General features: G+C 40.6%; 1 protein-coding gene across 8 annotated transcripts in view; it reads right to left on the bottom strand.

Annotated features, from left to right (window-relative positions):
* Positions 1-12,935, bottom strand: part of LOC119910898 (apoptosis-stimulating of p53 protein 1-like) — a 51,476-nt gene that overhangs the window by 21,650 nt on the left and 16,891 nt on the right. For 6 of the 8 annotated variants that reach the window (XM_038729732.1, XM_038729734.1, XM_038729733.1 and 3 more), the window contains exon 4: positions 12,464-12,525. In XM_038729732.1, the coding sequence (XP_038585660.1) occupies positions 12,464-12,525 (62 nt within the window). Of the gene's footprint in view, positions 1-3,542; positions 3,766-10,854; positions 10,947-12,463; positions 12,526-12,935 lie in introns of those variants that run through there. The other 2 variants (XM_038729738.1, XM_038729737.1) reach the window with 2 other exon arrangements.

Raw genomic sequence — 12,935 nt, 5'->3', positions numbered from 1 at the left:
AGAGCGCCTTCAGCATGCTACAGAAATGTTATTAGGCTAGCAGCTGGTGGCCTTGGCAGAGTGACAGAATTATAGTATTGGTCTGGGGTAAATAGCCGGAATCCTATCTGCCCAGGTCATTACAGGGCTGTGACACAGCCATCAACATCAGCTGGGGAAAAAAATCAAATCACACTGATCATTTGTCCTGTATTTTTAAATCAGAGGGGTGTTTTATCGAACCGAGCGCACGCCAGAACAGTTTTTTAGTTGGATGGCTGGTTGGTTCTTCTGAACAAACATTTCTATGATGTGTGTGAATGGGTGCGGGGGGAGAAATGCCTTTAGCAGACAACAGCGGATGGTTTCTGCCCCAGCCACATCCTGCTATTGTGTGTGTTCATTCATGGACACACGCACTCAAACACACACACACACACACACACACACTCACACACACACACTGCACCTGGTCTGTTACATTGATTTTCAGTATGTAGTGAAGCTAAACAATGAGAAAAAAGTGAAAAAAAACCCACCTTATCTGTGTAAATGGTCAATACATCAGTTCATAAATCCCACGATTTTAAATGGTATTTAACTGATTATCCACATGCTGTTCGATGGAGAGCATGTTTCCAGACCTGTGACTACATAGTTATCCCAGAAAACATGATGTAGGACAGCTTCAACACCATGCAGCTCTGCACTGCATCAAATAAAGCTACAATGCAGAGTACAATACAAAACAAAGCAATATCAGAATTTGAATTCTTGTCTTACTAAGCAGACTAGTAGCACAAATGAATCAGTATGATTAACATTATCAGTATAACTTATTGCATTATCTATTGGTTCACAATATTCCAGGCCTACTTAAAAATGCCTGGGACCAATGCTGCAAATATATAATGGCCTTAAGATAATGTGCTTTAAGAATTAGAACTATAAAGATAAATACAAAATATGGATGCAGGATTAAAAAATGGCCATCACCTACAGTATACTGTGTCAAAACATGTGTTTAGTCAGTCACATGTACAGCCAGTAACTCAAATAACTGTATTGCGGTACTGGACTGCCTATGCTGTAGGGAGTTATATTTTTGCTCTTCCAAATACACAATGGGGGATGACAAAACATTAGGAACAGCTTTCAAAATACTGTATTCCAATGCAACATCACCACAAAGTGCAGGATCAAAACATACAATACAAGTGAGTCAACATAGAAACAACTAAAGTACTGAGTAAAAACAGGAAGGGGTCTCAAATGAAACCCTGAGGAACCTCAGAGTTAAATTACTTTAAAGAAGTAGTAGTTTCTTTTTGTGACGGGAGAAAGCAAGTTTGAAGCATTTCAGTGAAGAAATGAGCACAAACAATGTTGTAGTGCTTCTTTTACTGTACGCCATGTAGAATTTGAGGTGGTCAGTTAATTTAAATGTTCTGTGGTGTAAACAGCTACACTAAGACATAGGAGTGTTGATGGGTTGGTTAACCCAGATTGACAGAAAACATGAAGCCATTTATTTTTTTGTTTTGAGATTTCTACCACCCCTCCACTACAGTGGAATTTGGTATGTGATGCATTGAAGAATTACATTTGAAAACACAAAGCTAAAGGTAAAACTGTCCAAATGTTGTGGTGTTTTTATTTTATTTGGTTGAAGTGGCCCTTAAAACAGAACTTTCATCAAAACCTTGATGAAATTGGTTAGACTTCAACAGTCTGTACTGAACATTGCTCTGAAACATCAGCTGAAGATGGAGATATTTATAGAGGCCTGTAGTTATTAGGATTTATGGGATCTAGGCCTTAAGGTTTAAATGCTTGAACAACATTATGGAAAATTCATTCAAAACTGAATTTCTGCCATGAGATGAGAGAGAAATGGTCTCAAAGGGACTGGAGGCTTCAGTCAATTTTGTAAAAATGTTCAAAAACATCTTCAAATATCTCAGTGGAGGTTTTAATGCCATGACTCAGGGAGGAGCTGATGAAAAACCTACCCTGTACTGAGCCCTGAGGGCTACGACAATTCTTAGATATGAAATCAGTGAAACAAATTAAACCCACCCATTTAACGACTCGGGGAGTGGAAGCTCTAACTCGGCAGCATTAGCGCTATGTGAAATATCAGTATCGGTGATTAATGGCACTGATACAGACTGAGACGGCAACGCTGCCTTCAGGCTGATTTACAGAATTCTTTAAAACATAATGCAGACACACACTCTTTCAGATCATGCAGATTACTTCATGTTTTAGACGATGACATTATGCACATTACACTCGTTTTCCAGTCAGTGGTGCCACATGTCATTAGCTGACTGCTGACCTGTGGGAGTCTGCAGATCCTCACTTTCATGTGCATTATTAAGAGTCTGCAGATACAAACTGATCTCCACTAATGCACTCCAGCCCAGTGCTGTCAACTTAAAGGAGGCCAGGCAGTGCCAGTATGATTAGAACATCCCCGTTATCACACGGACCCTTCAATGTGATGTAAATGAAAGAAATTCACTCTTTTTGCTTGAACATCTATCATCATACAACTCATTTCAATTTGATAAATCATTTGCTGATGTACTTGTATGGAAGCAAAAAAAGGCACAATTATTTGAATTTTATAAGCAGCTAAATAAGTGATTGTGACTACTTGATGTTGAAATTTTGATTGACTTTATAGCATTGAAATATTTTAATTTAAAGACCATCTATGTGGATTTATGTTGCCTGAATTCCCCCGTTAAACATTTCTGGGTGTATATTTGAAAACTGAAGTGACAGGCTTCTAGTCAGCATCCAAACAGCTCTGTCTTGCATCACTTGACTTACTAAACGTAACCTGACGTTTCAGTTTTTATTTACACCTTGACATTTGGTGTCTGAAATTCACCATTCCAATTGAACCAACCTGATTGTATTTTACTTGACTTGAATTCTTTAATCCAAAAAAGACGACTGAATTGCCTGAAAATTTCAAAGAGGGGAATTCAAACCACATAACTTTTAACAGATGGTTTGAGGTTATGAGGTATTTCCAAGCTATGAATTATGGTAGTTCAATTGCCAACAATATAAGTATTAAGTGGTGACTTAAATTCACATCTATAATGTAGGTTTTCAGTTGGTTGCAATATGTAAATCCATATACTTACTTCAACATACTGCATTATAAAGATGTATGAACTCCAGTAAGCAGGAAAAAGCTTGGTAATCAACCTAACCTAACTATCTTGCTTACTTGCTTGGTTTAAAAGACTTTTGGACTAAAAATCACTCCTCCCTCAAAACAGTGAGGCCAGTAGTGTGATGTCCTGGGATTATCTGTCGATGAAGTTTACATCCTCTAAGTTCTGCTAGCCCATCTTTCTAATCTTTCTAATGATGACATGCATCCTACAGCTACTGAAAAGTTAACAGTTTGCCTGACACTTAACGACGGCGTCATGTATTCTGCCACTCATGCTGTTAACACCCTGTACGACATCCTGCAGACTGCCCCCGGCTGACATTAACATGCAGTTTCTATCAGCTTCCCGCTCTGCTGTATTTACCTGCAGGCTGTCCCATGTGATCCTGCAGGAGCGGACTTTAATTTTGCTGCATTGTCCTTCAACAGTAAATTCCTGCACCAAATCCACCTCATTCCACTCCATCCTCACAGCCTCTCAGAGAAACGGCGGACCTTTATGCTTTCAGATAGAAAAATGATGCCAGAGGCTTGTAAGAGAAGAGCTTGGAGGGGGGAAACGAGAGCGATCCTTATCACAACTTTCCCTCTCGGTGATGTGCTGTGATTTACGACACCCTCTCTCTCCCTCTCTCTCGCTCGCCCCCCCTCCACCTTTTCACTCTCTCTCTCTCTCTCTCTTGCAAACTCTCTCTCCGGCATTGGTATGTTCTCATATGACGTGTAAAGCCCACTAATGTGACGCTGCATCCAATTACTACAGTAAACAAACATGTACACCTGTAAGACAGAGGGAAAGTCATCTCCTCTGTCCTTTTTTTGTACCTCCCTCTTTTTCTTTATCATTCCATCTTTCTATATCTGCCTCTTTTACACTATTGGTCTCTTTCTATACCTCCTTCTCTTCTTACACCTCTCATCATCTCTCTGTATCTCCCTCCTTCCTCCATCCTTTTGTTTACCTCTTTATCTCCCTCCACCCCTCCATCTTCTCCATCTTTCTTAATCCCCATCTCTTTCTAGATCTGCATTCCTTCATCTCTCTTTCTTACAATCCTTGTCATCCCTCTGCAGCTGGCTTTTTGCTGCAGCGACGGCCCCTTCTCTCTCTTTTTCTCTCTCTCTCTCCCCCCTCACACCTCCCTATTTCTTTCTCCCACTTTCTCGCAGGAGGGAAATCACTGCACCACAGGCTGATGGGGCACTAGCTGCTCTCAATCAACCTCTGCCTCACGATCCAGATGTGTGCTATACGAGGAAGTTGATGACGACAGCGACAACGATGATGATGATGATGATGATGATGATGATGATGCCGGCCGATGAATGGCCGTGGAAGCATGCAAGCTGATCAAATTTCTACCAGACGTGTCCAGTGGCAAACACACACAAATACACACACACACACAGTGTGACATGTGACTCAACTGCTGCGTCACACATTTTCCCTTTCACTCTGCGAAACAGACACACATATGTCTCACTCAGATAAACACACACACAGAGGCAAACACACATCAACAGCAGACTGGAGTTTATGCCAGTGCTGCTGTTCTGTGTGCAGACATCTGTGGGTGTGAATGGGCAATACACATTTACAAACATAAAATGTAGAACTATTAAAAGTGATTCATTTTTATAATTAAATATAATGTATTAGTAGTAGTAGTGGTAGTAGTAGTAGTAGTAGTAGTAGTAGTAGTAGTGGTAGTAGTATTGAAATAGGATGACATTTCATTAAAATTCAGTAGCCTAGTATTTTTTAAGGCTGAGACTGATTTGTTTGAACTACTCAGGTTTTCAAGTTCCCTTTAAAATTTGACTCTTTTCAGGCCTTTAAAAAAACATTATCACCACAAAGGACATCAATATTAATTAAGAGAATTATTTTTGGGAAAGTTGGCAGCTCTTTAAACGGAAAACATTCACATTTGGGGCAAACTACAGTCTTTATTAAGCCAACATAGCACAACTAAGAAGGCACATCAACATCCTCCTTATGTTGCCTGCACATCATTCCATCTATGTTGACATATGAGTGATGCAGAATGACTTTGCACATTGCATATTTACACCTGTAGTTTCAGGAAGCCAATTTATTCACTTCTGCCATACGTATGAAAATTTGACTTGTAACTCGCTTCACAACAGAATGTAAACATGTCTCAGATCATTAAACTAATGGATCAACAGCTGGACCTGAACCATGATTCTTCAACTAAACTACAGAAATTCCTCATAGCGGCTGACCAGCAGGCCAAGATTACACTTCTTTTGATTGAAGGAGCTGAATACATGTACAACATGTAAAACACTACTTTATATTGGCAGAGCTCAGTGTTGCCAGACTGGACATTTTTCTGCTCAATTGGGCTCATTTTTATTTGATTGGGCAGATAAAAATGGTTTTGAGTGGCTTGTGATAATTTAGGCTACTTTCCCTTGATTAAATATTTTAGGCTACATTCCAGTTAATGAATTATTTCTCTTCTCCAATTAGTACAGAGAATGACAGGACAGGATTGCTGTTTCCAGTCTGCCAAACCTTTAAGAAGAAGAAAAAGACATTGGCAGGTGAGTTGGGTAGGCTCGACAGCACAACATGCAATGTCATGCAGTCATTTTAGTTCATTTCAGCTAGGCAGACAGTTTTCTTTTTCAGTTCCAGTGTAGTAACTCTGTGATGAAAGTCTTATTAAAGCTTCCATTTGTTCATAAAAGTGCATGTCTTGTGAACGGTTCATTTGTATTTCTAGCACCCATTCAGCCACAGAACATATCATATAGGCTCTGAGGAGCCAAAATCCTTCCTAGCACCACCCAGTGACAAATGTTCTTGTGTGTTCTTTTAACAAAATATCAACACATCCCACTTCAGACTAAAAAAAAATATTTCAGGCTGTGAGTGGGTTATTTGATCAAATCATACAGGCTTTTTAGTTGCAAATTTTCAGTGTGGCATGATCAGAAATGGTGCACAGAAAAGTCTCTTCACACTGATTCTTCTGTACTTTCGTGAGACTGATGCCATACATCCCGTGTGTTATTAGGCGTTTTCCGACCAAACTGTTCTGGGGACGCCCTAAGAGGAACTGCCCACTGGGGAGCTCCTCAGAGAACTACATATCTTCAGGACCTTTTTTCTGTTTGAATTCACACTGCCAATAGGAATGCTGAAGTGATCCAGGCGGCCGATGGCGTTTGGAATAGCAACTTTACTTCTGTGCGACATACAACAACAACAAGAAATGTTAACAAGTTGGAGGACGCCGTGGTCAGAGCGGCGTGTTTGTTATGTGTTGTGGGTTTCATGATAATAAAGTTGGAAAAGACATGTGAATTTAGACTTTTTATGTTGGTTGAAAGAGCAAGAAGAAGGAAAGCTAAGAGACCATTGGCAGTACTTCATATCATCAAGAATGAGAGAAGACAGAGCACTGTAGACAGAGATGGGTAACTAACTTTAACATTATCTTATTTTAGTTTTATGTCATGTAAACAAAATATTTCAGAAGAAATAGCTAGGGATGGGTATCAAAATCAAAACGGGTACATGGGCTAAATTATAAAATGCCGTAGTCTTGATACTCTCCGATGGGATAGCTAATAGTGAATTGTTACAAACAAGCTAAAATGAAAGCTGTCTGCATGTAGTCTAATCTTTTAGCGTAGTTTGCCACTTATCTTAAAATTTGGCAAATTCTTGTAAACTTGCAAGCTGCTGGCTGAGACAAACCAGCCCCTCGACCAATCAACATACACTTTCGTCGCACATAGTTCCTGTTGTGCTGGGAGAGTACCTACTTTAAAAGCAGGAGCTAAAAAAGTCCCTCACGCCTCAAAACGGTGCTCTAAGAACTACAATTGTTCCCACGTCTTTCAGTGCGGCCACAACAAAAAGCAACAAACGATGAAGAAGTTCCAGTGCGAAAACGCCTTATGTTTTACTGTGATGGATCACTCAGGAGGAACATGAGGAAATATGCAGGATATTATAGACAATATGTGAACTTTGGTTTAAGAAGCCCTATTTAATACTTATATTATCAGTTTAACCTGACTGCCGCTGGTGTCAATAGATCGTTACAAGATATTTTGCTATAATTGTACAACAGTAAATACAACCACCTTGTGCTGCTGCTGTTCACTGGTCTTTGCAGCAGTTTCACATATGTTGCGATCAAGGTTATAATCTGAAGCACATGGGGATATTTGACTTTCTCAGTGTGTGAGTATTACGTTTCCCCACAGTATATTTGTTCTCAGAGTTATGCACACATATACTAAGCGCACACACACATAGACACACACAGACACGTTGTTCTGATCATAGGTCCCATAAGTAATGAAACCCATTGCCTTCCCATCTGCTGTACGCCTCCAGTAAAAATATCCCTCCTAATCTACAATAACAGCCTCCAGACATTCCTGTAGCTTCGACCGTACCAAAGGGGAAAACTCTGTTATCAGATCTGCTCCAGTGACTAACGTTCACACAGCAGGGGGGCCCGCTGGTCCTGAGACCCCTCCTGTAACTGAAAGGTCATATCTTTGAACCTCGCCACTGACAACTTGTCCATCAACAGCAATGTGTCCTGACAGTGTCCCTGGGCAAAGTGGTGAACACCTTCTGCAGAATTTAGGCACAAAAACAAGAAGACCACCTGGAGTTAGGAATAGGCACTTAACTCAAGTTCTGGTGCTACACAATACCACCCAGTTTTCATCCACACAGGGACTTTCCTACAATTACAGCTTTCAAAACTTCCAGAATACCATTTCAACATAGTTCCAAAAACTCTCCTGCCAGAGTTTGAATGTTTACTGATATAATTCAATGATAAATGCCTTTAGTTTAATCTTAACAGATCTTTTCTATGTTCTGTGATTTTTAAACTCCGCTGATGTCCCTGAACCCAGACTATCATATAACCTACAGAGGCATTTCTAGTGATGACATATGGTGAAAATATTCATCTTAATCTACATCAACATAACCCCTGACATGCGCGTTAACTCAAGAGCACACAAACACCAAGCGCATCCACAAAGACACACCTGAATTCTTAATATATCCCTGAGCAGTGCTCTCACACACAGCTGGATGGGGTATAGTTACACACAGTTGGATCAACAGAATCCATTATGTGTGTGTGTGTGTGCATGCGTGTGTTAACTCAGAATATGCGATGATCACTGTGGTCGTTCTGAAGTTGGACATGAGGTTCACAGGACGTTGTCTTGGGGAGGGGAAGGAGGGAATGTTGGGATAGGGCCGCTGTTTGACTGACCCAGCCCACACAAGCCAGAGAAAAACACAGCTCCTCTTAATTGTCTGCAAAACACCAGTGCTTCCATAATATTACAGTGAATATCCAGTTATCCAGAAACGACATGCCACCTCACCTTGTTTTGTTTGTTCTTGTTTTTTTCACAGTCAGTAGGTTTTCAGTAATGATAAAGCCAGTTGAAATAGGACATCATGAAACAAGGCTAGGAGTCGACAACCATGTTAATAGCTCTGTGAGGATGCGCTATTGGAGCAACAGTACTTTGGGCAAAATGCTACATGCTCGATGTTTTATTGATCACAGTTGTCATCTTAGCTTAGCATGTCAGGCATCAAGAGTCAAGTACCTTAAACCTGCATTCTTTCTATTGACCAGCAGGGGGGCGACTCCACTGGTTGCAAAAAAAAGTCCGATAGCATTGGAGTCTATGACAAAATGTCCTTTCTTCTCAGTAAACTCAGTAAACACTTTCCTAATGAGTTTATCGTTCATTTCAAGTCTTCTCTAATGGCCTACAGCATGATGTTGATTTAGTAAAATTAGGATATGGCACTTGACCTCACATCTTCAAAACCTTTTTACTGCATATTTCAGCTCTAGCTAACTATGGAAGTCCAGTGAGAAATGGCAGCAACTGGCAGTAGTAACGCTAACTGAGACTCAGACAAAGTTAAGCAAAGTAGCTCTACAGGTAGTGAGCAATTGGCTATGAGTAGGTCACAGACGAAGACTGTAAATGGTGCCAGACCATAAAGGCTAAGTGCATAGAAGGCCCGCACATACAGGTAACTTTTTTTGTTGTTGTTAGCATATATGAACACCATCAAAATATACCAGACTATAGATTTATGCCAGATATTTTGTGTTCATGCAAAGACACTGCACACCTATAAGTGTATCAACACAATGCTTTTTCCATCAGTCTACCACCTCTATCAGCTGTCACCAAGTCTCACAATGAAACTCTCGACATGTCGAAATCCTCACCAAGGCTTTGATCATAGAGCCTGTTAAACTTTTGCACTACTTATTAGACAATCATAAACACACAGAAACATTGTGCGCTGTCTTAACATAAAACTGAAGTTTCTTCGTCACAGTTTTGTATGCAGTTCTATCCACCACCTTATAAATATCCTGAGCTCTTACCAATTCACCAGACTCTAATGGCTAATTTTGCACTCTGAGCAAACAGAGAGGTTTCTTTCTTTGGACTTACCAATGAACCGACCGCGAATGCCACCCCTTTTTCGGGGGTGTTAACATGGCTAAGTATGCCAACTACTATTTTGAGTTAAAGAATGACATCAACACAGTCTGGTTTTCAGGAGGAGACGTTTAAGTAATATTAAATATACATTTTACTGCAATAAGTAATGACATTAGTATTGAGATGAGTGATGAATAACAAATCCAAAACACCTCATTCAAATCTCATTCTTTCTCTTTCTCATACACACAAATGTCAGCACTTTCACCATTCTGTTGGAAGAAACAGCATCTGGTGGGTGTGTCTGTGCATCTGTGTGTGAGTGAGTAAGTGAGAGCTTTTGGATATGATTGTAGAGAGCCAAGAGTCGCACCCTGATTTGGAGTCATGTCATGCATCCACATCGCTCAGTAACACACAGATCGACAAAATAACCTTGTCAAGCCTAAACACACATGGCCAAAGCAGAAGCCACACCTTGCCTGCACATAGCATCCAGTTTTCACAAGACCACACTGACCTAAACACACCCTGTGCTCCGATACTGTGATACTAACGCACATGCACACATCCAAACACATGGCCAGCAATCCTACCCTGACACATGACACTACATGTCAAGCAGTCAGCCAATGTGTGTATGTGTTTCATGTTTTTTATCTCAGTGGGAACTTGAACCTGAATGCACACAAACCGATGGGGACTCATGTCACTGTGGGGACAAAAATAGAGGTCCCCATGGATAGAGAGACTGCTTTTTGTGGGTTAAGACTTGGTTTTAGGGTTCAGGTTACAATCAGGTTAGGGTAAGGGGTTAGGGAATGCATTGTCAATAAGATGTCCCCACGGGGATAGAGGAACACACGTGTGTGTGTGAGTGTAGCCTAGATCATGAACAAAGTCAGAGAATAACTTTCAGGATCATAAAGGGAAAAGAAATGAAATCACACTGACACTCACATTTTAAAGTCACCTCTACATTTACTCCTCCTATCCAGTTTTTCAGCTCTTCTATTATGTATGACAAGCTGGTGTGAGAAGAAGCCAAAATACTGTAAGGTGCGTAGAAGTGTAAAGCAAACACACACACACACACATTTTTTTTAGCTTCACACAGACACTGTCATGCACGCACACATACACCCACAGAAAAGAAACAAATTTCCAGAACTCACCCCCACGCTCCTGCCTTGTCTCAAACTCTTTGTTTTTGCTTTAAACTAAATGTAAAAAGTAGAGGACGAAGAAGGACAGATACCCCAAGACGACTGTGAAGGAGTGCGCAAGGTGAGAGAGAGAGAGAGAGAAGAGGGAGGAGGAGGAGGAGGAGGAGGAGGAGGGGGGGGGAGAGGAGCTGTTTGGCTAGCTAACAATCCTCTTAGCCTGGTTATGTCATGGGACCAAGCTAATCCTACCTTCACTGACTGACCAACACACACACACACACACACACACACACACACACACGCACACAATGGCTGACTAACCATCAGACTGACCAACACAGATACGCACATACACATCCATGTATACACATGCAAATATAGTCAGTGACTGGCTAACCGAGGCCTAACCAACATGCACAAAGCAAGCGTCTAGTCTGAGGTTGAATACAATAGCTGAGACGGTTGAAAATAGCTGTTAGTAAAGAATAAAAAGCTGCTGGCATGAGGCCAGCTGCTCTTTTTAGTATATGACTCATTTTTGTAGGGAAGACAACAAAACAAGCAAGCTAGCGAAACAAAACATGGTTAGCTAATGGCATTTAGTCAGGCTAGTGGCAAAAGGCTTATTCCCATTTTATCTTTTCTTTATCTCTGTCTGTGAATATATATGTGGTAATTATACTGGATGTATAAAGTATACTATGTGTGTGTGTGTGTGTGTGTGTGTGTGTTTTCACATGGTTCTTGCTGGTAGAGAACTATAATCATCACTGTCACTAATCCTTAGGCTAATCCGCTAGACTACACACAGGCAAAGACATACACACAACCATTCACATACTTGTACTGTAAATATGTGAATACTCACTCACTCATGCACAAACCAAAAACATTTTTAATGTCTTAATGCCTTCCCTAAATTAAATGAGCCTAGTTCAAGAATACCCAAAGCCAAACTGGCTGCCGACTGAGTGGATATTTTATTAGTGGCTACCAACGTCTCCAACATTAAGCTTGTAGCACTTCCCAGTCAAATATCACAACCAGCAGCTTACAAATGTGTTAAAGGAATCTTTCAATATTTTGCGAAACGGGGAAACAGCTAGTCTGGCTCTGTACAAAGGCAACAAAATTCACCTCGCAGCACCGCTTAGGCTCACTAATTCACACATTTCATTCATCCATACAAATAAAAAACCACAGAGGGATATTTTGAAGGCAGATGTTTTTTACCGGTGTACATAGCCAGGATAGCTGTCTCCAGTCTTTAACCATAGCCTAAACGTCACGCGGCTGTAGCTACATATTTATAGTACAGAAATGTGAGTGGTATCAGTCTTCTCATCTAAGTCTCTGCAATTGTGTAGTGTAGTTGTGTTGAATCAAAATCTCACACTAGTATAAATTCAGGCACAGGCCTATACCGTAGTCTATACAAGTATAATGGTTGGAAATGAACTGTAGCTTTCAACAATATTAGTGTTGTAGTGTAGAGATCTTTATATACCAAATAGATCCTGGATGTTGAGATTGAGCTAATCTCAGCCCAGCCCAGCTCTAGTCTGTATATGTGTGTGTGTGTGTGTGTGTGTGTGTGTGTGTGTGTGTGTCCACCTACCCTGTCATTAGCACTCTCTGTTGCTTCTGTGGCCCAGCTTTGCTCCAAAGGTCGCTGTTTTTCTGCAGATAAATGAACAACAAAAAGAACTCTAAGCAGAGATATTGCAAAAAATGGACCATTCAACCGTGTGTGTGCGCGCCTTACCTCAAAGATAACTGGCAAGCTTGACAAGTTTTATAATTTTTCCTTTACTGTCATGTTGTATGTACATATTTTTATATTTTTATCAGTCTGGCTCTTGTCTCAGCATTCTACAACATCTTCTGGTGTTGAAAGTGTAAGTGTTATTATGCTTATGTGTCCTTGTTTGCACTGTCCTCATTCATATTCAGTCTTTCTTATTTCTACTAAGAATGTAGAGGGTGTTCTTGGCAACTTGCCTGCCAAAACAGTACTGAAATGCAGAGGACAAGATGTTGCAGTAAGGCCGATTCTGCACACGCTAAATACACACACACACACACACACA

This window comes from Micropterus salmoides, unplaced genomic scaffold (assembly GCF_014851395.1).
Source record: "Micropterus salmoides isolate LMB-PRFRI ecotype aquatic unplaced genomic scaffold, ASM1485139v1 Ms_hic_scaffold_19, whole genome shotgun sequence".
NCBI classification, from domain to species: Eukaryota; Metazoa; Chordata; class Actinopteri; order Centrarchiformes; family Centrarchidae; genus Micropterus; species Micropterus salmoides.
Note: the sequence above shows the minus strand (reverse complement) of the source record. Positions and strands in the feature narration are given on the sequence as shown.